The sequence below is a fragment of the Rana temporaria genome, chromosome 8 (assembly GCF_905171775.1).
Source record: "Rana temporaria chromosome 8, aRanTem1.1, whole genome shotgun sequence".
Lineage (NCBI taxonomy): Eukaryota > Metazoa > Chordata > Amphibia > Anura > Ranidae > Rana > Rana temporaria.
The window spans coordinates 156,445,092-156,471,197 of record NC_053496.1 but is presented as its reverse complement, the minus strand read 5'-3'; the positions used below and the strand labels follow the sequence as shown (position 1 = coordinate 156,471,197).

Here is a 26,106-nt window from a genome sequence, read left to right as displayed (position 1 = left end):
CGTTGGAGCAGTGGCTTCTAGTGTCTCTGTGTTGGGATAGACATTTAATAAACGTGGGCTACCAGGCCCTTAATGATACATGCCTGTTTGGTGTCAACTCACTACACGAAAACGCATCTACCACGAGAGCTAAACACCCCCAATATCACTATATATATATATATATCTTTAAATTAAGTATAATATCCTATATGATATGATATTTATATTGGTTGTTTATCACGAATTGAAAAATATAAATTTCACCACATCCTGTTGTCTGCATCAACGGATGAGTCCAGTAGCGATGAACTCTGGTCCTTTGCGCAATTTTTTACTTCTACGGAGCCTCAGCAACAGCAACATCAGAAGTATTTCCTCACACATGCTCATGATGGGATCCATAGTGAAAACACCAAAAATAAGACAGTTATCTACAAGCACACTGCTCTGTCTGCTGCTCCCCTCTCTCCTCTCACAGAATGGCTGAAATCGTTAATAGTTTACTTGTTTTTCATGCATTGTGGGCATTTGGGAGGGTCTCCTGAGGTTATCATTAACCACTTAAGCTCCAGAAGATTTCCCCCCTTAATGACCAGGCCATTTTTTGCGATACGGCACTGCGTCGCTTTAATTGACAATTGCGCAGTCGTGCGACCTTGTACCAAAACAAAATGTACGTCCTTTTTTCCCCACAAGTAGAGCTTTCTTTTGGTGGTATTTGATCACCTCTGCAGATTTTATTTTTTGCGCTATAAACAAAAAAAGGGCGTAAATATCCCCCCAAAAAAAAGAAATAAAAATGTATTCATCAGTTTAGGCCAATATACATACTTTTACATTTCTCTGGTAAAAAAAAAAATCATAATAAGGTATATTGATTGGTTTCAGCAAACGTTATAGCGTCTACAAAATAGGGGATAGATTTATGGAATTTTTTTTATTTATTTTTTCACTATCTGGACTGAGACTTTGCGTCGGACAAATCAGACACGTTTTGACACTTTTTTGGGACCATTGACATTTATGCAGCGATCAGTGCTTTAAATAGCCAGTGATCACTGTATAAATGTCACTGGCAGGGAAGGGGTTAACACTAGGGGGCGCTCAAGGGGTTAAATGTGTTCCCTATGTGTGTTCTAACTGTGGGAGGGATGTGGCTGACTAGAGGAGGAGAGAGATCGTTGTTCCTACTTGGTGGCAACACACGATTGGTCTCCCCTTTCCTGACAGAACCGTGATTTGTGGGTTTACACACACAGATCCCGGTTCTCGCTCTTTCACGAGCGATTGCGGATTGCGGGTGCCTGGCAGTCATTGCGCCCGCCAGGCACGCGCATCAGCTCCAGGGACACAGCACCTAGAGCATCTTAAAGAGCCAACGTACAGCTATGACGGTTCAGGCAGGGGAGCCAACCTGCCGCAGTATAACTGCAGTGGCTGGTCAGGAAGGGGTTAAAAAATGCTTCTAACCTCAAATGAAAAGCATAAATGAAACTATAATGCCATGGGGTCTTTTTTATTTTACTGTTAAATTAAAGGGATGTTCCAGCCTTTTTTTAAGTTTATTAAAAGTCAGCAGCTACAAAAAGTGTAGCTGCTGGCTTTTAATAAACAGACACTTACCTGCTCAACGGTTCCAGCGACGCGCCGGCCAGGGCTCCGCTCCTCGCCCCCCGTGTTAGCACCCGGCAGTGACAGCTTTCGACTTCACGGCCGGGCACCCACTGCGCATGCGCGAGCGGCGCGGCGCCATCCGATTGGACAGGCGCTCGCCTACAGGAAGGGGCTGCAATAAGGCGATTAAGCTATTCGCCTTACCAGCTGCTCGGCGGAAGGAGGAAGTGGGACAGGAAGTCCCACTCCTCCAGACCCCCCACTCCCCCCCCAAAAAAATTACATGCCAAATGTGGCATGTAAGGGGGGAAAGGAGTGGATTAAGCGGAAGTTCCATTTTTAGATGGAACTCCGCTTTAATATTAAAGGCTAATAATTTGTTTTCAAAATAACATAAATGTTATACTTACCTGCTATGTGCAATGGTTTTGCCTAGATCAGCCCTGATCCTCCTCCTCTAGGGTCTCCCCGTTGGCGCTCCTAGCTCCCCTCCAACCCCCGCCGAGTGCCCCCTTAGCAAGCATGCTCGCTCCTGAGCTGTGCTCAGTGTGTCCATAAGAGCCCACTTCCTGCTCACTTGTCACTGGCTCTGATTGAGAGCAATGGGAGCCAATGGTTCCTGCTGCTGTATCTGAGCCAATGAGGAGGCAAAGTGCCGGGAGATCTTTGGCTATCATGCACATCACTGGATCAGGATGGGGCTCAGGTATGTATTGAATAAAATATATTGATGAACGGATTTTCCCAGGTGGGGTTATTAGGCAGCTAGTGTAGAAGAATATAATACCATGTAGTAAAAAATTATATTTATTCACATGATAAAAAATCGGGCAAGAATGAAATAGCAAAAGTGGATAGAATATGAGCTATGACAAGTACACAGCCAGCGTTTACATAGATATGCAATAGAGTACACAAATAGTGTTTATACAGCCAAAAATATGTATTGTAGCATAAACAATCTAACAAACGTTTCGACCTACAAGGTCTTCTTCAGACAGTTGTGTAACTAAAAGGGAACACATATTGATTAGACATCTCATAGTCATTCAAATAATAAGAGGTACACTTTTAGAATTTGCATCTACATTTACAAAAAACCTATGAAATAGGAGACTAGTATATGAAAAAGAGACAATATGTTCTATATTTGTAATAAAATAAAATGAAATTTGTTTGTCTATTTACCTTAATAAGGTGTCTCAGTGTTAATACTGTGAGCCTGTAGAGCAGCACCGCATCGCCCACTCAAAAATGATCCACAACCCAGGCAATAAATCGGATCCCCACGCCGAATTAGACCCCTCGCTCGACACCACAGGGGGTCACCTCCAAACGGGGCTGGGTCAAAGATGGAAAGATCATGCAAAGACCCAGGAGGGGTGTGGAATTGTTGGCAGAAGGGAAGAAGTTTAATAAAGAGGCCTGTAAGCAGAATAGCAACATTGGTACTCTGAATGGTATATTTGTACATACATATACAGGCGTATATTAAGGGATATAGTGGTTAAGGCTCTGGAGTGGGAGGTAGAAGTTGACAGAATAAACCTTATGTGGCTTAAAAAGAATAAGAAGTAAGTGCTCAGGAGTGCTAGATTGCAAATTTAAAATAATATGTCTCAAAAATAAAGAAACAAAGTTCTCCCTAAAGAGGGAAATGGGGAATAAAATATATTAGGGGGCTGTGAGGGGAAGCTGCATGCAGAGGGTTTTTTACCTTAGTGCATTAAAATGCAATAAGGTAGAAAAAACCTTCTGCCTTGACAACCACTGTAAAGTGGTTGTAAAACCTTACAGACGACTTTTACCTACAGGTAAGCCTAGATGTTATGACCCTGAAAATGATAAGACTCTACTTAGTGTTTAGACCGCAGGTGTAGAGGCTTATCAGAAATCAACCACCACTTCACTCTCACTGAACAATAAGAGTTTGGGGTATTATCATCATATCCTCTAATGAAGGTAACACATAAAAGTAGTAGCTTAATTCCTCTTAAGCTTAATTGATGGACACAATCCAGATACTATAAGCATAAATCTAATTTAGGTATTTGCATCAAATAAAGGTAGTAGAAATTACTGGTATTGTAGTATCTCACCGCACAGGTATAAATAGTATGAAGTACTCCGCTGTATCTGGTGCTAGTATATAGTAATAAGTATAGAGTCAAGGATATAGTTCAGGCATATACTAGCAATCACTATTAGCAACAAGCTGGTATTACATATACTTGCGGTTTAGGAGGTGGTCTGTACCAGGAAAGTCCGCACAGGTGTTGATGGTACCTTATACAGCAGTAATGTGGTTTAGATATACTTGCGGTTTAGGAGGTGGTCTGTACCAGGAAAGTCCGCACAGGTGGTGGTGGTATCTAGCCTGTAGTGAGCAATGGTGGTGAATCTCCAACAGAAGGTAGTGATGTCTTGGGTCTCTGAACAGGTGCGCTGTGAAGAGAGGTGCTACAGGGACTCTGTAGCTCGTTCTGGGTTCCCAGGTGGCGGCAGGGTCCAACAGGAATATCCGAACACCCTGCCGCCATTCCCGGGAGTTTAAATAGCCCGGGCAGTGGCTGAGCTGAGCGCCGCACGCTGGAACGCACTTCCGCGTTCCAACGTGGAGCGCAGACGTCCGCGCACCGGAAGTGACGCGGACGTGTATCTGAATGGAGCGCAGCTGTCATAAGTGACAAGTCTGCGCTCCATGTGTAAGGAGTAACGCTGACAGCGTTACATACCCCCCTCCTCAAGGGGGCACCTCCGGAGCGCCCAGTGAGACATGGTTTATCAGGATATTTATGATGAAACTGCTTAATGAGCCGAGGAGCATGAATATTTGAAGAACATTCCCAGGAATCATCTGTGGGAGAATAGCCTTTCCAACGAATCAAATATTGAATAGAGGATCCTCTTTTCCTAGAATCAAGAATCTTCTCTACCTGATATTCAGTTTCACCAAAAACTTGAATTGGAGGAGGAGGTTGTGGATCTCTATTTGGAAAGGGGTTAGATTTATAAGGCTTAATTAGTGAAACATGGAAAGATGGATGAATCTTCCAATCTGGAGGTAGAAGTAATCTAACAGCATTTTTATTTATTACATGAGAAATTGGGAAAGGTCCTGTATATTGACGACCAAGTTTCTTTGAAGGAATATTAAGTCGCAAATTCCGAGTGGATAACCATACCAAATCTCCAATCTTGTATGGAGGTGATATTGTTCTATGAGAGTCGTAATATTTCTTTTGTCTAATTTGAGCAGCCTTTAGATTAGAACGGAGAGTGTTTAAAGTGTTTTTTATGGTTGATAAGAAATTCTCAACAGCCGGAACATTATTTGGAGAAAAAGTAGAAGGTAAACTATTAGGATGAAACCCATAATTTGCGTAAAAGGGTGAAAACTGAGAAGATGAATTGGAAGCATTGTTATATGCAAACTCTGCATGTGGAAGTAAGTCAACCCAGTCATCTTGAAGATGGGTGCAATAACAGCGCAAATATTGCTCAAGTGTTTGGTTAACACGTTCCGTTTGCCCATTTGTTTGGGGATGATAAGCAGTAGATCTACGATGATCTATTTGTAATGTTTGGCAAAGGGCTCTCCAAAACTTGGAAATAAACTGTGATCCGCGATCCGAAATGATTTGGGATGGAAGACCATGCAATCTAAGAATATTAGATACAAAAGCCCTTGCTGTTTCTTGAGAAGTGGGTAACTTTTTCAAAGGTACAAAATGGGCCATCTTGGTTAATATGTCAACAGTGACCATGATGGTGTTAAATCCATTTGATCTAGGAAGATCTACTATGAAATCCATGGATATAACATCCCAAGGTCTGTCAGGTATTGGGATGGAAGTTAATAACCCATAGGGTGGTTTCCTTGAATGTTTGTTGATTGCACAAGTGTGGCAAGAACTCACATAGTCATGAACAATTTTTGTCATATGGGGCCACCAATAATTTCTCTTCAGTAGAAGAATGGTTTTACTAATACCAGGATGACCTGCAAGTGGGGCATCGTGGAGTTGTTTTAATAGTGTGAGTTGTAAACTTGGTGGAACATAGATCTTGTCGTTGAAAGTTAATAGTCCATTAGACTGCTGTTGTAGACCTTTAGGGAGTTGAGATTTATCTTTAGAAAGAGTTTGAATGAGCAATTTATCGAATGTCAAAGTTGTTCCAATAAATCGGTTGGAAGGAATAATGGAAAGTGGTGGAATGTCCATGGATTGATCTTCATTCATACGAGATAAAGAATCTGCTTTGATATTTTGAGTACCAGGGAGGTATGAGATGACAAAATCAAAACGATCAAAAAATAAACTCCATCTGACTTGACGGGCAGAAAGAGTTTTACAAGTTTTGAGATGCTGTAAATTACGATGGTCAGTGAGGATAGTGATAGGGTGTGTAGAACCCTCCAGAAGGTGTCTCCAGTTTGCGAGAGCGTCTTTTATTGCTAACAGTTCTTTCTCTCCAATCGGATAATTCTTTTCAGCTGGTGATAAAGTTCTGGAATAAAAGGCAACAGGATGTAGTGGGTGTGATAATGTGGGTCGTTGGGAAAGTACAGCACCCAAGGCAAAATGTGAAGCATCAACTTCCAACGTAAAATGAAACATTGGATTGGGAAGTTGGAGAATGGGAGCTGAAGAGTAACTAAGCTTAAGTGTTTCAAAGGATTTTTGTGCTTCCTTGGACCAAATGAAAGGTATCTTAGAACTGGTTAAACTAGTAAGTGGTCTCACAATTGATGAGAAATTTTTAATGAATTTTCTATAATAATTAGAAAATCCAAGGAATCTCTGAAGGGCCTTTCTGGACTGGGGAGAAGGCCAAGACAAAATGCAATCCACTTTAGTATGGTCCATCTGAACTCCATCTGGAGTGATTTGATAACCAAGAAAGGAGATAGTAGTCTGACTGAAGACGCACTTCTCAAGTTTCGCATATAAAGAGTGAATTCTGAGTCTATCCAGAATCCAACGCACATGTTTGTGATGTTCCTCGAGAGTATCAGAATAAATTAATATGTCATCTAAGTAGATAACAACACAAATGTCAAGCAGATCATGAAAAATATCGTTAATAAACCACTGAAAAGTTGCTGGGGCATTACATAAGCCGAAAGGCATTACACAATACTCGAAAAGCCCGTATCGAGTTTTAAAAGCAGTTTTCCACTCATCTCCAGAGCGGATTCTTATGAGATTATAAGCACCTCTGAGGTCTAGCTTTGTGTAGATCTTAGCTGTTTGTAACCGTTCAATAAGTTCTGGAATGAGTGGTAATGGATATCTATTCTTTATTGTGATGTTATTGAGGGATCGATAATCTATTATCGGTCGAAGTGATCCATCCTTATTTTTTACGAAAAATAGAGCTGCACTGGCAGAAGAAGTGGAGGGCCTTATAAATCCTTTTTTAAGGTTCTCATCCAAGTAATCTTTTAGGTGTATAAGCTCTGGTTGTGAAAGGGGGTAGATCCGAGCGGTAGGGATAGGACTGTCAGGAATTAAGTCAATAGGACAATCGTAAATCCTATGTGGAGGGAGTTTATTAGCGTTAGTCTTACTGAACACATCAGCAAAATCTTGTAAGTAATCTGGTAAATTAGTAGGATTAATCTCTGAGAAGGAGATGATACATGGAGGATGACAAAATTCTGTACAGTAAGTAGACTGTAAAGAAAGAGATCTTGTGGGCCAAAGAATAGTAGGCTGATGAAGATGCAGCCATGGTAGACCTAAAACTATAGGGAAAACTGGAGATGAAATAATATCAAAATTGAGAGTCTCTGTGTGGCCAGTGGGACAAGAAACTATTAAAGGATCTGTCTGAGATGTAACTGGACCGAAAGAAGAGTTAGAACCATCAATAAATGTGAGTGACACTGGAATCTGCTTTAACACACTGGGAATTTTAATTGCTTTCACAACATTTCTTTCTTTTTTTTTTTATTTTTTATTTTTTTTTTCCTTACTTCAGACTTCACCTAGTAGAGTTTTACCTGGAGCGCACAAGTTTTCTCACCGGCCCTTTAGCGTCTCCTTTTTGGCTTCGCATCATTAGTAAGGGTGAAGATTTATCTTGCTTTTTTCTTTTTATTTTATTTATTTTTTTTTTTTTTTTCTTTTCCTTTTTTTTTTTTTTCCTTTTTCCCCTTAGTTTAATAGTTTATTATAATATAATTTATATGTGTTTGTTTTAACAAGATTCAAAATATCCTATCTTCTTTTCCCATCTTTGTTCCCCTTCCCTCCCCTCCCCAGGTCTTCCCTCTCCCCACGACAGCCTCTTTATCTATCTCTTCCGGAATCTCAAGTGTCAGCCCTTAGATTTTCGACATAGCACCAAGACCTCTTAAAAGCTCTCCATCCTTCCCATTTCTTGCTTTGACCCTTGTTGTTCCCTTCTATTTCTTCCCTTAGTTCTTCCATCGAGTATGTTTGTTCCACCGCGTCAATCCATTCCCATATCATGGGGCATTCTATCTCTTGCCATTTTCTAGGAATTAGCTTCTTTGCCGCGTTTAACAAATGCGGTACCAGGGAGTCCTTGTATTTTTTGATCCCTTCTTCCCCTCCATGAAAGAGAATGGTCCATGGGTCCTTCTTTATTTTACTTTTTGTGATTACTTCTATAAGTTCCAATATCTTCTCCCAGAATCTCTTTATTTTGGGACATTCCCACCAAAGGTGGGCCATGGTTCCTGGGGTCTCGCATCCCCTCCAGCAGTGTCCTGATTGGTCTTCTTTAAATTTCTGTAATTTGTTCGGTGTTATGTACCATCTAGCAATACATTTGTAGTTCATTTCAGCGGTTTGACTATCAACCGCGGAGGAGTGTACCAGTTTCAACATTTTCTTTAGTTGGGTCCTGTCCTGTTGTATTCCAAGTTCCCTTTCCCATTTTTCAATGAAAGGTGGGATCTCCCGCTCGCCATTCTCCACCAAGATCCTGTACACCTTTGAGATGGTGCCTTTAGAGGTCTCTGTAGAGCATAATTTTTCCATCTCCGTTAACTGGTCGCCTGATCTCAGTGGAGGTGTTAACTTTTGCACAAAATGACTGAGCTGTTGATATCTCCAATCATTGATATCCATCAAACTTTTTTTTTGTTTTAATTCTATAAGTGTTATCAAGTGTCCGTCTTTAATTATATCCTTTAGTTGTGCCGTGTCTTTCTTTATCCAATTTCCTCCCACTTGTGTTTTCCCTGGTGCAAAATACTCATTATTTTTCAGTGCTATAAGGGGTGAATTAAAGTCCTTCTCTGTTTTTTTATATACCGTGTTCCATACTTTAAGTGCATTTTTAGTAATCTCATGTGTTTTCGTGCTTAATTCTCTAAATTGGGGGGGGTTCCATATTATAGCTTCAAGCTTCACCTTTGATAGTGTGTTTTCCAGACCCACCCACCTTTTTTCTTTGTTGACCCTGGCCCACTCCACCACTCTCGATATTATTACCGCTTCATAATATTTTTTAATGTCCGGTACTGCAAGCCCTCCCTTGGACTTCGATTGTTTCAACGTCTGTAAGGAGATTCGATGCTTCCTGTAGTTCCATATATAATTCATGATTATTTTTTTCAGTGTGTTAAACATAGATCTTGGAAGAGCAATAGGGATCATCTGGAATTTATAAACAATTTTGGGTAGTAGGACCATTTTACAGAAATTTATTCTCCCTATCCAGGATATGGGTCTGTTTTTTACCCTTTTTATTTCAGCCTTTATTTCATCCAGGAGAGGTATGTAATTAGTTTCATATATTTTTTTTATAGTACTTGCTAGTCGAATTCCTAAATATTTAATTTCCCTCATCCAGGGGAATTGGAAAGTTGATCTTAATAATCTTTCCTCTGTCCTATTTATATTAACGTTTAATATTTCTGTTTTTGTAACATTTAGTTTAAAATTTGAAATTTCCCCATATTGCTTACATAAGATCAGCAACTTTGGGATTGATGTTATGGGGTTCACCAAGTAAAAAAGTACGTCATCTGCGAATGCTGATAGCTTGTGTTCCTCTTCCTCTGTCTTCACTCCTTCGATGTCTACATTTTTACGGATCATAGCCAGGAAAGGTTCAAGGGACAAAACGAACAAAAGGGGGGATAAAGGACATCCCTGCCTTGTTCCGTTCTTCATTAGAAAGGATTCTGAGAGGCTACCATTTACTTTTATCTTGGCCGTTGGGAATCGGTAAAGGGTCTTGATCCATTCTAGCATCCTCCGTCCGAAACCCATTCTGTCTAAAGTTTGTATCATGAGTCCCCAGTCTACCCTGTCGAACGCTTTTTCCGCGTCTATCGACAGGAATAGACCTGGGGATCCATTATCTTTTATTTTTTGAAGAATCAGAAGGGCTCTGACGCCATTGTCTCTTCCCTCCCTCCCCTGGACAAAACCTGTCTGGTCGGGGTGAATTAGTTCTACCATATTCTGTTTGATTCTCTCTGCCAGTACTTTCGCAAACAATTTCGTATCGGTATTCAGGAGAGAGATCGGTCTATACCCGGAACAGCTTTTAATATCTTTGCCTTCCTTTGGTATGACTGTAATGATAGCCTCTAGGGCCTCTCTACTCATACCAAAATCTCCTCCTAGGCCATTAAAATATCTGCATAGTACTGGCAGGAGAATCTCCTTACATTTTTTATAATATATGGCCGTAAAGCCGTCTGGCCCCGGACTTTTACCCAACGCACATCCTTTCAAGGCTATTTGAATTTCTTTTTCTGTAATTGGCCTGTCCATTATCAAGCTGTCATTTTGGTTCATTATTGTCAGTCCAGCTGCATTGAGGAATTCTGAGGTCTTATCTTTTTTCTCCTCCTCTGATCGGATTGTCTGTTCGACTGCGTATAGTTTTTCATAATATGCTCTAAAGGTTTCAGCAATATCTTTTGTTGTATGTGCCTCCTGTCCATTTTCTTTTTTGATCTTCTCTATATAGTTCCTTGTTTTCTTCTTCTGAACCATCCTGGCTAGGTGTTTATGTGTTTTATTTCCCCATTTGTATCTTTCCTTTGCGATGAGGTTGAACTCTCTTCTTGTTTCCTGGTCCATAAGTTCTTTAAGTTCATTTCGTTTATTCACCAAGTCCTGGTATAGTTCTTGTTTCATTCCCGTTATTTTGTGTTTCTGTTCTAATTTGAATATTTCCGTGATTAACTCGTCTTTTTTGTGGCTTTTTTCTTTTTTTTTCCTTGCTCCTTCCGAAATTAGAGTCCCTCTTATTACCGCTTTGTGTGCGTCCCATAGTGTTGCTGTCGAAGTTCCCTCTATGTCGTTTAGCCTAAAGTATTCTTCAAGATCTTTTTTTATCCTTGTTAAGCTGGAATCCTCCATCAGAAGCTCCTCATTGAGTCTCCAGATTTGTCTTGGCTTCTGGTTTCCCTCTATTTTCAAGGATATGCTAATTGGGGCATGATCGGATACTGTGATCGATTCAATTTTGGTTTCAACTACCATTTCTAGAGTGTTATGATCTACTAAAAAGTAGTCGATTCGAGAATAGCTTCCGTGTACCGATGAAAAAAACGTGTAGTCTCTCTGTTCGGGATTTAGAGTTCTCCATATATCCACCAGTTGGTTTCCATGGAGGCTTTTTTTTAACTTTCTTATCTGTGTGTTCTTAATTTCCTGTGTCTGTGGTGTCTTGTCCATTTTTGGGTCCATGCAGAAATTTAGGTCTCCTCCCAAAATTACCTTTCCTGTTCGAAATTTTTTTAACTTCCCCAGTATCTCAGCAACATATTTTATAGGGCGATCGTTCGGAGCATATATATTTACAAGGGTGTATTCCATCTCTTCAATCCTCCCTTTTAGAAACAGGAACCTCCCTTCTGGGTCTGTCATTCTACTCGATAATTTAAATCGCGTCCCGTTGGCGATTCCAATCGCCACTCCTCTCGCTCTCTTGGAGACCGTGTCTCCATAGTACCATGTTGGATGGTCCTGGGAGTATAGCCTAATATTTGAATTCAGTGAAAGGTGGGTTTCTTGTAGGAAGACTATGTCGGCTCTCAATCTTTTCAATTCTTTCAATATTTTATGTCTCTTTACTGGGCTATTGAGGCCTTTTACGTTATATGATACACATTTGACTACCGGCATCTTTTTTTCCTCCTTGTTTTCATCTTCGGGTCTGACATCTTATTTTCCTTTGAGTTTTTTTCTTTTCTTTTTCTTTTTTCCTATTGGCTGTCCTGGTGAGAGAGAACTTCCTCCCCCCTGCCCTTCCCTCTTCCCTCCCCCCCCCTTTCCCCCTCTCCCCTCCCCCCCCTCCCCCTCTCCCCCTCTTGGCCATCTAATGGCCTCCGAACCAACTAACATATCTTGGTTCGAATCTCTCCAGGTGGGGTCTGGGATTGCCTTCTCTCCTCCCCTCCTGACTACTTCGAGTCAGGGGGGGGGGGAGGGTCCATCTTATCTATCTAGGGTACGGTACGGGCCGCATTTTTTTTTTTTTTCTCTTTTTTTTTTTCCCAACCCCTTTCCTTTTCCCCCCCTTTTTCCTCTTTCCTTCTCTTCATCTCTTCTTCCTTCCTTCCTCCTTCCTTCCCTCCCTTACTCAAATCTTTATTTATCTTTTCCTCTCTATCTACCTCTGCCCATTCGCTACTCCCAGCCGGGCAGGTCAGGGGTCTGTATTTCTAATCTGCTACAAAAATCTTTAAGATCTTCCGGGAACCTCAATACTGCGGACCTCCCTTCCTTCGTTGCTATTAGGCAGGCGGGGAACCCCCAGTTGTATTTAATTTTCTGATTTACGAGCTGGTTTATAAGTGGTTTTAAGAGTCGCCTCCTTGTCAATGTATCGGGGGCCAGGTCTGCAAAGATCTGGAGCTCCCGTCCATTGTACACTAACGGGGGTGCCCCCCTTAGTTTCTTCCAAATCTTGTCCTTGTCTTCATATAGCTGGAATCTTACAATAATGTCTCTGGTACGCTCTGTCTCTACTCTTTTTGGATTACCCACTCGGTGCACTCTTTCTACCCCAATTGTTTCTTCTAGCGCTCGTCCCAACAGGGGGTTGAAAATGTTCTGCATTATTATCTTAAGCTCCTCCCCTCTCTCTTCTGGTACGGATCTTATTCTCAGATTCTGTCTCCGATTTCTGTTTTCCTGGTCTTCCAGTCTGTACATAATTTGTCTCTGTTTGAGTTGCATCTGTTCCAATTGCTCTTTTAAAATGTTTGATTCTACTTCTTGCTGATCTATCTTCTCTTCTGCTGACTCTACTCTAGCAAGTAAATGTCCGAGATCTGTCCGTAGGGTTTGTATTTCACCCTTGATCACATTCTCCAGTCTCAGCAACATTTCTTCCATCTCTCCCTTTAGAATGGGCTGTGTTGATACTCGCTGTTCATCCGTCCTACTATTTTCTGGGTCGCTCTCCGCCATCCCTTCTCTTAATTCTATTGATGTTTCTCTTGAGTCTCCATTCTGGGGTTTCTTGTTTTCTTTCTTCTTCTCTTTATCCTTATTCATCTGTTGTTGCTTTGTAGCCCCCTGTGTTCGTGGGCTATCGTCTTTGACCATAAACGATCTGATGGAGCTTGTTACTATTTTATCGCTTGGTGTCTTCGGAGGGCCCCCTTTTGTGGATCTACTCGCCATTCTGTGCATTGCTTGCCTCCCTCTTCTGATTCTCTTCCCCAGCTCGACCCCCTGTTTCTCCCCCCTAATGTATTTATTTCCTTCTTTCAGCTTAACCACCGCCTCTTCTAATCTCCTGTATTCAGGCAGCTTTAAAGCTTTAAAGCAAACGCACTTTCCGTGTCTTTATTCTCGTATTAGAAAACAGGGCTTATTTGGGGTTTATTACTTATGAACAATATATTTATTTCCGAAAGTTTTCGATTAGGTATATTTTTTCCCTCACCCCTTGCCTTCCACTCGCTCCGGCTCTACAAAAGTCACCAATTCAGGGGGGTTCAGGGTAAAGATCGGATAGTAGCAACGCATGAAGACATGCGGCGCAGGGAAGATAATAAAAAAAAAAAAAAAAAAAAAGAAAAAAGGAGAACACAAGAAAAGTGGGTGAGAGTTAATGATTTGGAATGTGATATCACTGAGAGGTCACAGAGTCATCTGGGGGTCCTCTTGTTAATTATACTGGTTCTCAGGTATCCTTTTAATAACTTAACCTCCCTGTTTACATATATCTGTAATTTTTCTTCTATGGTGTTTCGAGCCAGTATCAGGGGTATCGTAGGATTTTTTTTTTTTTTTTTTCCCCCTTTTTTTTTTTTCCCCCCTCCTCTTTTTAGAGGGAGAGGAAGAGAAAGAGACAGCAACCAAAAAACGGTAAAATTCAGATTTCACAATTCAGATAACCCCAGGTGCTGATATACGTACCATACCATTGATTTTCATATCTGTATTAGTATTACATATGTTTGTTCAGTATACCAAGCACAGAGATCATAGGTCCAGGTATCTGTTTAAGAACTCCGTTTTGAGAAGATTTGAGGGTTTAAACTTTGTAGCCTAAGCTCTTTTCTCACTCAGTTCTCAAACGGCCCTCACTTAGCGCGTCTTTAACTGGGTAGGTTTTTTTTTTAGGCTTTATAGGCTTTATGAACTTAATATCAAGGAACAGCCCCCTTCAGTTAAACAAAACAACAAAAAAAAAAAGAGCGACTGGTAGTATTAAAATTTTCCATTAGTAGAGAGTCCTTATACCTGCTGGCTTCATTTGTACATCAATATAGTCCCCGACATAGAGTAGACAGGTAAATAGAGTACAACAGACCTGCTCCAGGTCCCCAGCAGTCTTATCCGATCCTCCTTCAGGAGTTTCCCCTGCCTTACCTCCGTGCTTCCTGTCTATGTGTAGGTAATTTCCGAATGCTGAACTCACGGTTTTGTAGCTTTCTGTTCTCAATACCTTGTCGGGGCTCGGTCTGCTCGGTCCTCCCGCTGCTCGTCCGTCCTCGCTACTCACCAGGTGTTCACCGGGTTCTCCCAAGTCTCCCCCGTGTCCCCCGTTCGTGCAGCGTAGCCCACAGTGCCAGGTGTCGGGTGCTGGGCTCCAGGCATCCGCAACCTAACGCTGATGTCAGTGTGGGGCCTCCGCTACACTGCTCGGTTGTCGGCGGGTAGCGTGCAGCGTATGGGCTTCCGTCAGCCGTCTCCTCCCTTCAATGCGGTCCGTCCTTCCCCTCAGGCAGCCCCATCGCTCTTCATTCCCCCCACCTGCAAGCGCGCCACGTCCTCACGTGCACGTGCACGCCATCCCCCTCGCTTTCACAACATTTGAGTCAATGAAATTGCCACATGCCCCGCTGTCGACCATTGCTTCAATGGAAATCTTTCCTTGATCCCACTGTAGGGTGAGAGGAACAAAAATATAATGATTAGATATGGTTCTGGGTGAATTTAGTTTACTAATGTGGGAAAAATTACCTTCTGAATTCTTCTTGAGAAGAGGGCAGGTGGAAACGATGTGGTCAGGAGCAGAACAATATAGGCAAAGATTGTTAGCTCTGCGACGCTGTTTCTCTGCAGAGGTTAAAGGTCCTTTAATAACACTAAGATCCATTGGAGAATCTTTGGGAGGTGATCTAGATCTCCTGAAGGGAGTAACAGAATAGGTAGTGGCACGTTCGGTCTTTCTTTCGCGAAGGCGACGATCAATAGTGACTGAGAGGTGCATAAGATCTTCCAAAGTAGTGGGTAGGTCAACACGAGCTAGCTCATCCTTCATAGCTTCAGATAAACCCAAACGGAACTGGTTTCTGAGAGAAATATCAGACCATTGAGTTTCTCTGCACCAACATTTGAATTCTGAAATAAAATCTTCAACAGGGCGTTTTCCCTGTCTAAGACTCCTGATTGAATTCTCAGCTGTTAACTGTTTGTTGGGATCTTCGTATAACAAAGACATTTCATCAAGAAATGTGTCAAAATCTCCTAGGAGATCTCCGTGTTCTTCTACATAGGTGTCAGCCCATACCCTGGGCTCACCTCTAAGAAAAGAAATTAATGTAAGGATCTTTATCCTATCAGAATGATAAGTACGTGGCTGTAGTTCAAACATCAGTCGGCATAAAACTAATAAATTGTCTGTAATTTTTTCTATCTCCAAAAAATGGTTCCGGAGAAGAGGCCTTTGGTTCAGGTCTTTGCCTGGCTTGTGCCAAATTTTGATCTCTTAAAGCATCATTCTGCATACGTAACTCATTCATGTTGTTAGTAAGATTATCAACTCTTTGAGAGAGTGCAACTAAATGATTTGCAAGGTCAGCTGGATCCATTTAAAAGATATATGTAATTATATCCTTTATCTTTTTTGGGTTCGGATATTATGTTATGACCCTGAAAATGATAAGACTCTACTTAGTGTTTAGACCGCAGGTGTAGAGGCTTATCAGAAATCAACCACCACTTCACTCTCACTGAACAATAAGAGTTTGGGGTATTATCATCATATCCTCTAATGAAGGTAACACATAAAAGTAGTAGCTTAATTCCTCTTAAGCTTAATTGATGGACACAATCCAGATACTATAAGCATAAATCTAATTTAGGTATTTGCATCAAATAAAGGTAGTAGAAATTACTGGTATTGTAGTATCTCACCGCACAGGTATAAATAGTATGAAGTACTCCGCTGTATCTGGTGCTAGTATATAGTAATAAGTATAGAGTCAAGGATATAGTTCAGGCATATACTAGCAATCACTATTAGCAACAAGCTGGTATTACATATACTTGCGGTTTAGGAGGTGGTCTGTACCAGGAAAGTCCGCACAGGTGTTGATGGTACCTTATACAGCAGTAATGTGGTTTAGATATACTTGCGGTTTAGGAGGTGGTCTGTACCAGGAAAGTCCGCACAGGTGGTGGTGGTATCTAGCCTGTAGTGAGCAATGGTGGTGAATCTCCAACAGAAGGTAGTGATGTCTTGGGTCTCTGAACAGGTGCGCTGTGAAGAGAGGTGCTACAGGGACTCTGTAGCTCGTTCTGGGTTCCCAGGTGGCGGCAGGGTCCAACAGGAATATCCGAACACCCTGCCGCCATTCCCGGGAGTTTAAATAGCCCGGGCAGTGGCTGAGCTGAGCGCCGCACGCTGGAACGCACTTCCGCGTTCCAACGTGGAGCGCAGACGTCCGCGCACCGGAAGTGACGCGGACGTGTATCTGAATGGAGCGCAGCTGTCATAAGTGACAAGTCTGCGCTCCATGTGTAAGGAGTAACGCTGACAGCGTTACACTAGATTAAGGCTTAACTGTAGGTGCAAGAAATATCTCCTAAACCTGCACGGTTTAGGAGATATTTGCAAAAAATACATGATCGTGCCATTTCTGAAGGCGATCGTGCCATTTCTGAAGGCGATCGTGCCGTGACTGGCGGCTCCCATGTGCATGCTGAGTCAGAGAGTCCTATGGGTTTGCAAAAGAATAGCAGCAGATTGCTTTTAGACTGCCTCTCTGTAATTGGTCATCTTTAGGCCTCTAAACAAAGCAAGCAGGCAAATAAAAACTATGAGCTATTGAGCTTTATTAACAACAAGCTTTTTCAGAAAGCAGCTAATAATAAAAAGGTGAAAGGGATCATAGATCTTCAACTTTTGGCAATTTTTTCCATTAGTAAAAAATAATAATACATCACAGTAATGACTTTTTGTTACATCCCTGTCATAGGTTGTCAGGCAGCACTGGAGGAAGTCATTCACGCAGTACTCTCCAAGCATGGAGGCCATATGATGACTGTGAGTAACGTGTTATACATGAGAGACAAGAAGATAAGTTCAGATGAAGTGGAAGCACTCTGCAATACAAGGTAGCTTGATGGCCATGTCTGCTAAAAGCTGAATTCTGATTGCTTCTTATTGACTACACTAAGAACTGTTCTTTGCTCCACATAAAAAGTACACCTTATGCATCACCTACGTTTGAAGAAGAACATAGTGAAACGTAAGGGCAGTTCATTTATAGAGCTAATTTACTCACATTATTCTTGAATAATTAGCTGAAGCAAAAATATAGGAAACCGATGCAGTGAGAATATATGGATGCTATCATTGCTGACCTGTCCTGAAAATGCTACTACTTTGACTATAATGCCGATCCAATGACATTCCTAATCTGCATGCTTTGTTCCAGGTCAGGCCTTAAAGCGGAAGTAAACTCATCCATAAAACAGTTTCATTTCCAGCACATGCCGAAAATGTAACACTCCCATTGGTTGTGCTCTCAACCAAACTGTCAAGCCATCCAATGGCTAGTGTCTAAACTGATCACATGTACAGCACCATGGCAGTTGTACATTAAACAGAGGCAAAAATGGCAGTTTCCTTGGCTGAAAACCATAGGGGCATTTACTTACACTTTAAAGCAGAGTTCCAGCAGCTACGAATACTGCAGCTGCTGACTTTTAAAAAAAGGACACTTACCTGTCCAGGGCACTTGCGATGTCGGCACATGAAGCCGATCTGTCCCTCGGCTCTCGGGTGCTGCCGTCGCCATCTTCGGTAGGGGATTTAAAAAGTGAAGCCTTTCGGCTTCACTTCCTGGTTCCCTACTGTGCATGTGTGACTCACGCTGCATGATCCCACTGGTCCCTCTGTCTTCTGGGACCTGTGTGAAGACGGGGAGGTGGAGGAGGCGCCGGATGTGGCGATCGCGTGCACGAGCGGCAGCACGGGGGTTTTCTTTGCTGTCAGAGGAGAGAAGACAGATCCTGTGTTTCTACAAAGTAGAAACCACGATCTGTCATCTCTCCTAGTTAGTTCCCTGCCAGTGACATTTACATAGTAATCGGTGCATATTTATAGCACTGATCGCTCTGTCGCAATACCGCTAAAAATCGCAGATCACCACTATTACTAGAAAGGAAAAAAATGATAAACGCCTAAAATCTTTCCCATAGTTTGTAGGCGCTATAACTTTTGCGCAAACCAATCAATATACGCTTATTGCGATTTATTTTACTAAAAATATGTAGAAGAATACATATCAACCTAAACTGAGGAAAAAATGTGTGTTTTTAAAAAAAAAATGGGATATTTACTATAGCAAAAATTAAAATATATTGGAGGTTATCTACTAAAGCCAAATCCACTTTGCACTACAAGTGCAAACTACACTGAAAGTGCACTTGGAAGTGCAGTCGCTGTAGATCTGAGGGCTTCCCCTCATTTCAGATCTACCCCAGTGAAATTCAAGTGCACTTTGCACTTGTAGATTTGCCTTTCGTAAATAGCCCCCATTGTGTTTTTTTAAAAATTTTCGCTCTTCTTTTGTTTATAGCGCAAAAAAAAAGGCGGAGAGGTGATCAAATACCACAGAAGGAAAGCTCTATTCGTTGGAAAAAAAGAATGTCAATTTTGTTTGGGTACAACATCGCACGACCGCGCAATTGTCAGTTAAAGCGACACAGTGCTGTATCGCAAAAAATGGCCCTGTCATTGAGCAGTCAAATCTTCAGGGGCTGAAGTGGTTAAAGAAACAAATATCCTTGCAATGGGGCTCTCCCCTCATTGCAAGGGTTAAATGCTAATTTTGCCTAGGGTACCAGAAAAAGGGACTTTTTCTTATCTTATTCCCGGCTCCCGGTACTCACCACATTTCCTGGACACTGCTGGTTGTGGCAGGCCTTCAGTGTCCTCAAATACAGTACAGTACAATGGAGGACTACTGATCCCACTTTTTAGCTGATGAAGTAAGAGCTGCAATTGTAGGACAGAACACCCTTGAGAAGAGACCTTGGGGAACCAGTCACATGGAAGGAGGAGCGAGCGATTAGGTCAGGGGTGCCCAACCTTTTGAAGAGCGAGGGCCACTTAAGCAACTTGGTAACCAGTCAAGGGCCACAATGAGCGGAGCGGGCGGATGACAGGTCACGGCTACTCTATAGGCCCTCCGATCCGCACCTGTGTCTATCCTGCGGGTTAGCTGAACTTTGCCATAGACTCCACCTGTGGCTAAAGCTGACGCTCTAGAGGAAGCATCAGCTTATGGGGCTCTACTCCGCAGCCGCTTTCTTCCTCTACCACCAGCTTCATTCACAACACTGATGCTGTGGAAAGGCCGGTTGGCAACCTGCGGTCTGGGCTTGCCAACCCACCATTCCAGAGCAGGAGGTCGCGGGCCACATCAGAGGGCTCCGCGGGCCACTGGTTGGCCACCCCTGGATTAGGTAAATAAAAGTCCTTTTATTTCGCACCCCAGGCAAAAGTGAGCATTTAATTCTTGTAGTGTAGGTTGAGCACACTACAAGGGTATATGTTTTTTTTCCTCCAGAATCCATCTCTAAAATATTTTCCCTTTGATCAAGGGGATAGATAGTGCTTTTTTCTGTAAAGTGTTTCCACCTATTTGTATCTCACCATATTTTGGTGGACTCCAAAAGAAGAAAAGACAAGCCATTGCAATTTCTTACAATGAATTTCTGTTTTAACTGGATTTTCCTAAATAATGTTCACTCTCTGCTTCCTCCAGATACAAAATAAGTGACCTGCAGTTTTCGCCATTGAACCAAGATGAAGCACCTCTAGTAAATGCACAGTGGATATTTGGCGGTAATGAACTAAGTGAAAATTATATCAAACGATGTATCCAGACATTTTCCACCTTGTGTGCCAGAGTACCTGATGTGCCAAAGCCTGTAGGCTGGGCGGTGAGTGAGCAGTCAGCGGAAATACGTATGGGGTATACTGAGAGCTCCTACCGTAGTCAGAGACTGTTTGGCAATGTAGCAACAAGACTGATGGCTATACAGCAATTGAGAGGGGCCCCAATCTACTGCCATGTGTCACCCGACAACAAGAAGAGCCAATCCGCATGTATGGCAGTTGGATATGTTCCAGTGGGAAGATGGAAACAGTGGAGCTTTAAGCCCAGCTAATGAAATACTCATAAAATAAATATATATAAATAAAATATTCCATGTTTTATTTAAATAAGTACTTGTGCGCTGCTATGTGTGGCAATTACTAATAAGTGAAAGACAGGAACAGCTGCTACCATTAGCTAGTGACCTCCCTCACTAGCAGTACAAAAAAAGATATAAGTATATATGGTGCGCTTATTCAAATGTAAAGGCATAAAAGGCAATAAAATTACAGTGAACAATTAAAAGTAAAAAAATAAATAATTGTGACTAAGTAATTCCTTCAGTGATAATCAAATGAATAATGGTGGATAATTAAAGTCCAGTGCATGAATAATTTTCAAAGTATATCCAGTGATTGAGAAAGTGTATTAAATCCACCGCCACCAATAAGTGAAATGGCCGCTCACCTCAAGGGCTGACCGTAATGGTCAACCAAAGCACAAGATCTCCAGATAGAATGACCGCTGGCCACCACATTAAAAGCGCCACAATATCCAAGATTGACAGATCACGGGTACTCAGAAAGAGCATGAAGCTGTGCCACTGTGCCTAGTTGTTAAATTATTGATATTATTTCATCTTATCATCTTGTTAAACAATTAACCTGGAAGCCACTAAATGTATAATACTAAATACTAGATAAACTTGTCTCTATTTTACGGTAGGCAGAGCTTCATGTAAACCTTCCCTAAAAGCCACCTTGGAACACTAGGGGAAGCCGTGACATCACTCCCTCTGTCTTGTGCCTAGCGACTGGCTGCCACATGGGAGGTGGTCATATTACCTCCTATTGTAGCAATAGGGGAGCATGTGACCTACATTTCCGCTGAACCAACCTGTATACAAGTAGCCCTCACTCCAACTTCTTAAGTACCTCTGTACTAGCCAAGGGTGGACAGTGTTGCTATGGGGCCCTGTGCAACACCAATTTGTAGACCCGTGCCATTTAATTACTGGCCAATTAAAAGGACTTGTTTGCTATAGATCACAGATTGACAGCTTAATAGAAGTGAACAGTGTCCATTTCTACATGACAGGATAGACCGATAACTAGTAAAAGATATTAATTAACCACTTAAAGCGGATTTCCGGCCACAATTTCACTTTTTAAATATAAATACCCCTGTAATACACAAGCTTAATGTATTCTAGTAAAGTTAGTCTGTAAACTATGGTCCGTTTTGTTAGGTTGTTACAGCATTTAGACACTTTATAAAATAGAAATTGACTGGGGCCATCTTAAGTGTGGGCATCATGAAGCCAGACTGTATGACTTCCTGGATTTCAGCCTTGCAGATCTCGCACATGCTCAGTGCTGCACAAGCAGTGTCAGATCAGGTTTCAGCACCTGTGCTGTCCAAGTCACATGATTCTTTGAGACTGGGGAGTGCACAGACTCCTGGAAAGTTACACCCACTACATTCCCAGGAGTCTGTGCGGTGTAGGTTAGGAAGCATTAAGCACCTAGGTGCAGGAAGTGGGAAGATTAACTATTCTGCCTAGCAACAACACTTTGAAGGCAACTAAAAAAAAAAAAAAAAAAAAAAATTCGTAAAGGACTAATGACATTTTTTTAAAACTACTGATGTAATGTTATATTTATGGGTGGAACTCCACTTTAAGGACCAAGCCTATTTTTCAGACTCAGTGTTTACAAATTTAAAACATTTTTTTTGCTAAACAATTACTTATAACCCCCAAACATTATATATTGTTTTTTTCTAACACCTTAGAGAATAAAATGACGATCATTGCAATACTTTTTGTCACACCGTATTTGCGCAGCGGTCTTACAAGTGCACTTTTTTCTTAAAAAAAAACACCTTTTTGAATTAAAAAATAAGACGACAGTAAAGTTAGCCCATTTTTTTTTATATTGTGAAAGATAATGTTATGCTGAGTAAAATGATACCCAACATGTCACGCTTCAAAATTGCGCCCGCTCGTGGAATGGCGTCAAACTTTTACCCTTAAAAATCTCCATAGGCGATGTTTAAAAAATTCTATAGGTTGCATCTTTTGAGTTACAGAGGAGGTCTAGGACTAGAATTATTGCTCTCACTCTAACTATTGTGTCGATACCTCACTTGTGTGGTTTGAACACCGTTTTCATATGTGAGCGCTACGCACGTATGCGTTCGCTTCTGCGCGCGAGCTCGTCGGGACGGGGCGCTTTAAAAAAAAATTGTACTTTATTTTATTTATTTTTACACTGTTTTTAAAAAAAAAATAAACAAATGGGTCACTTTTATTCCTATTAAAAGGAATGTAAACATCCCTTGTAATAGAAAAAAAGCATGATAGGTCCTCTTAAATATGAGATCTGGGGTCAAAAAGACCTCATATTTACACTAAAATGCAATAAAAAAAAAATTAATTTGAAAAAATTACAACAAAAAATATGCCTTTAATGCCGGGTACTGACGAGCAAACATGTACGATGAAACCGGTCCGTCAGACCGTTTTCACCGTACATGTCTGCCCGGGGATTTCTGTATGGTGGCTGTACTCACCATCATACAGAAATCCGTGCATAAACAATACGCCGGGCGTGTCCGCACCATCGCCGCGACGATGACGCAGCGACGTGGGTGGGCCTGCCAGTTAAATGCTTCCACGCATGCGTCGAAGTCATTCGACGCATGCGAGGGATGGCGGGCGCTCGGACATGTACGGTAGGTCTGTACAGACGACCGAACATGTCCGAGCGGGCAGGATTCCAGCTGCTTAAAACAAGCCCGGAAATATTTGCCCGCTGGGAAAAGGCTCGGCGGGCAAATGTTTGCTGGAATCCTGCACGCTCGGGCCTACACACGACCGAACATGTATGCTGAAACTGGTCCGCGGACCAGTTTCAGCATACATGTTTGGTCGTCTGTACGGGGCCTAAGACGCATGGGCGGAAGTGACGTTTTGACGTTGCTTCCGCCCTGCTATGCTATGGAGACGGGTGGGGGCCATTTTGCCCTCACTCGTATCCATGCCACAGAGGGTGAAGGACCAGATCGCCTCCACCGCTACCGACGGCTCCGGTAAGCGGCAGATCTCGCGGCGAATCAGCCACAGAGACAACCATTATCGTTTACAGGACCGGTCATGGAAAAGATGGATATCTCGGTTGTGGCAGCAGATGCTTCCGTTACCGAGATATCCATCTTTAAAGTGCTGACGTATATGTACATGAGCCGGTCAAGTGGTTAATATGTCCCAGAGGACCCCTGTGTACAGACTACACAAATGGTATGTCTATCTCTTTCTTTCATTTTTATATATTAAAATATATATTGTAACAAAGATTACAACAAATGGGTAACAAATGATAAGCAAGTAGTTGGTTCCTCGGAAGGAAATAGATCATGGAGTGCCCAGCAAGGAAGAACATACAAACAAAATCGTGATAATCAGATATACAACATGTATAATGTGTTATATATATATACCCTGTTTCCCTGAAAATAAGCCCTACACCAAAAATAAGACCTAGCTTTATACTCGGGGATGGCTGCAATATAAGCCCTACCCCGAAAATAAGCCCTAGTCAAAGTCCTATTAAAAACATGTAATCCGTTTTATAAAAAGATTATATAATGGGCAGTGTCTCCTTTTGTAAATTTATTGTGGAAAATACAATTTTTACATCACTGCTGGATGCTCACGTGACCAGCCAGAGAGCTTCTCCTCTCCTCCCGGCTGACATCAGTGGCCCCTACCTCTGCAGTGCTTAGAGAGGGGCTGCCGTCAGCGGGGATCACAGTCCCTCCTTCAGCAATATTCAGAGTGGGAAAGAAGAGCTTTGGCAGGTCACATGCACTGTGCTGTCTATCATGCTTTAAGGGATCAGGATATATTTTTTTTTTTTTTTTTTTTTTTTTACTTCAGACTCCACCTCATAGAGTGTGCATTTACATGCTCATGTTCTGCGTACCAGCCCATTGCATCTCTATTTCGGTTTTGCATCATTAGTGTCTCTGTTTTTTATGCTAGTTGTTTTTGTTTTGTTTTCCACTTTTGTGTTTTTTTTTTTTTTTTTTTTTTTATTATTATTATTATATATGTATTATATTATTTTCTTGAGTACATTTTTGACTTCTTTTGCTGAGCATATACAAAAGTTTTCCCTTAATACTTCACCTCCCCTTACCCCCCCCCCCCCCCCCCCCCCCTCCTATCTCACCAAAACGATCTCCTTATACCTCTACTTCTCTCTGATTTTTCTATAATGGCCTTAAGTGTCTTCTCTTAATTTTTCCGCGTAACTCCACGATTTCTTAAAAGTTCTCCAATTTTCCCATTTCATATTTTGTAATATGTTATTACCCTCCATGTCCTCCTGCAGTTCCTCCATTTTATACGTTTCTTCAACCGCGTCGATCCATTCCCAGATCGATGGGCATTCCACCTCTTGCCAGCCCCTTGGAATTAATCTTTTGGCAGCATTCAATAGGTGTGGTACTAGCGATTTTTTATAACTTTTAATGCCTTCTTCCCCCCCGTGGAACAGGACAACCCAAGGATCCATCTTTATCTTTTTCTTTGTAATCTCTTCAACGCAGGCCAATATTTTTTCCCAGTACCTCCTTATCTTAGGGCATCCCCACCACAGGTGCGCCATATTTCCTGGTAATCCGCATCCCCTCCAGCACTCTCCAGTCTGTCCCTCTTTAAACTTTTTTAATTTGTCTGGTGTCATATACCATCCGGCTATGCATTTAAAATACATCTCTGCTGTGCGGCTATCCACCGCGGAGGAGTGTGTCAGGGTCAGCATTTTCTCTATTGTGGTCCTATCCTGATGTGTCCCTAGTTCCCTTTCCCATTTTTTAATGAATGGGGGTATGTTCTGCTCTTCCATCTTCAGTAACATCTTATATAGTCCCGAGATAGATCCTCTGGCATTTTTTATAGAGCATATTTTTTCCAATTCCAATAACTGATCTCCCGACCTCAGTGGGTGTGGAAGGTCTTGGATAAAATGGTTTAGTTGCTGATATCTCCATTCATTAATTTCCAGGAAAGAGTTTTTTAATTTCAACTCCTGTAGTGTTAAAATGTGCCCTTCCTTCGTTATATCCCTTAATTGTATAGTGTCCATTTTAATCCAATTTCCCCCCACTTGTGTTTTACCTGGTGCAAAATAATCGTTATTCTTTAGTGATATAAGGGGTGAATTGTACTCTTTCACAGTTTTTTTATAGACCGTGTCCCAAACTTTAAGTGCATTTTTAGTTATCTCGTGTGCATTTTTATCTATTGTCCTAAATTGTGGAGGGTTCCAAATTATCTTATCTAACCTTGCCTGTGACAGTTTATTTTCTACACTAACCCACCTTTTTTCTTTGCTAGCCCTGGCCCACTCCACCACTCTTGTTAATATCACCGCCTCATAGTATCTTTTGACATCGGGGACCGCTAATCCACCCTTTTTTTTTGGTTGTTTTAGGGTCTGAAGTGCTATCCTGTGCTTCTTATTTCTCCATATATAATTCATTATTAATTTTCTAAGGGCCGAGAACAATGTCCCGGGGAGGGCAATGGGGATCATCTGGAACTTATATAAAATTTTTGGCAGAATGACCATTTTGCAGTAATTAATTCGTCCTATCCATGATATTGCCCTGTTTTCCACCCTTTTTATTTCTGTCTTAATTTCATT

The 26,106-nt window shown here is 41.7% G+C and overlaps 1 protein-coding gene across 2 annotated transcripts in view; it reads left to right on the top strand.

The window, feature by feature from the left end:
- The window catches only part of LOC120909259 (glycine N-acyltransferase-like), a 28,852-nt gene extending 8,352 nt beyond the window's left edge, over positions 1-20,500 (top strand). For both annotated transcript variants that reach the window (XM_040320990.1, XM_040320991.1), the window contains 2 exons: positions 17,261-17,399; positions 20,060-20,500. In XM_040320990.1, coding sequence (XP_040176924.1) covers positions 17,261-17,399; positions 20,060-20,465 — 545 coding nt within the window. In that variant the 3' untranslated portion in view covers positions 20,466-20,500. The remainder of the gene's footprint in view (positions 1-17,260; positions 17,400-20,059) is intronic.
- Positions 20,501-26,106: the final 5,606 nt, after the last annotated feature.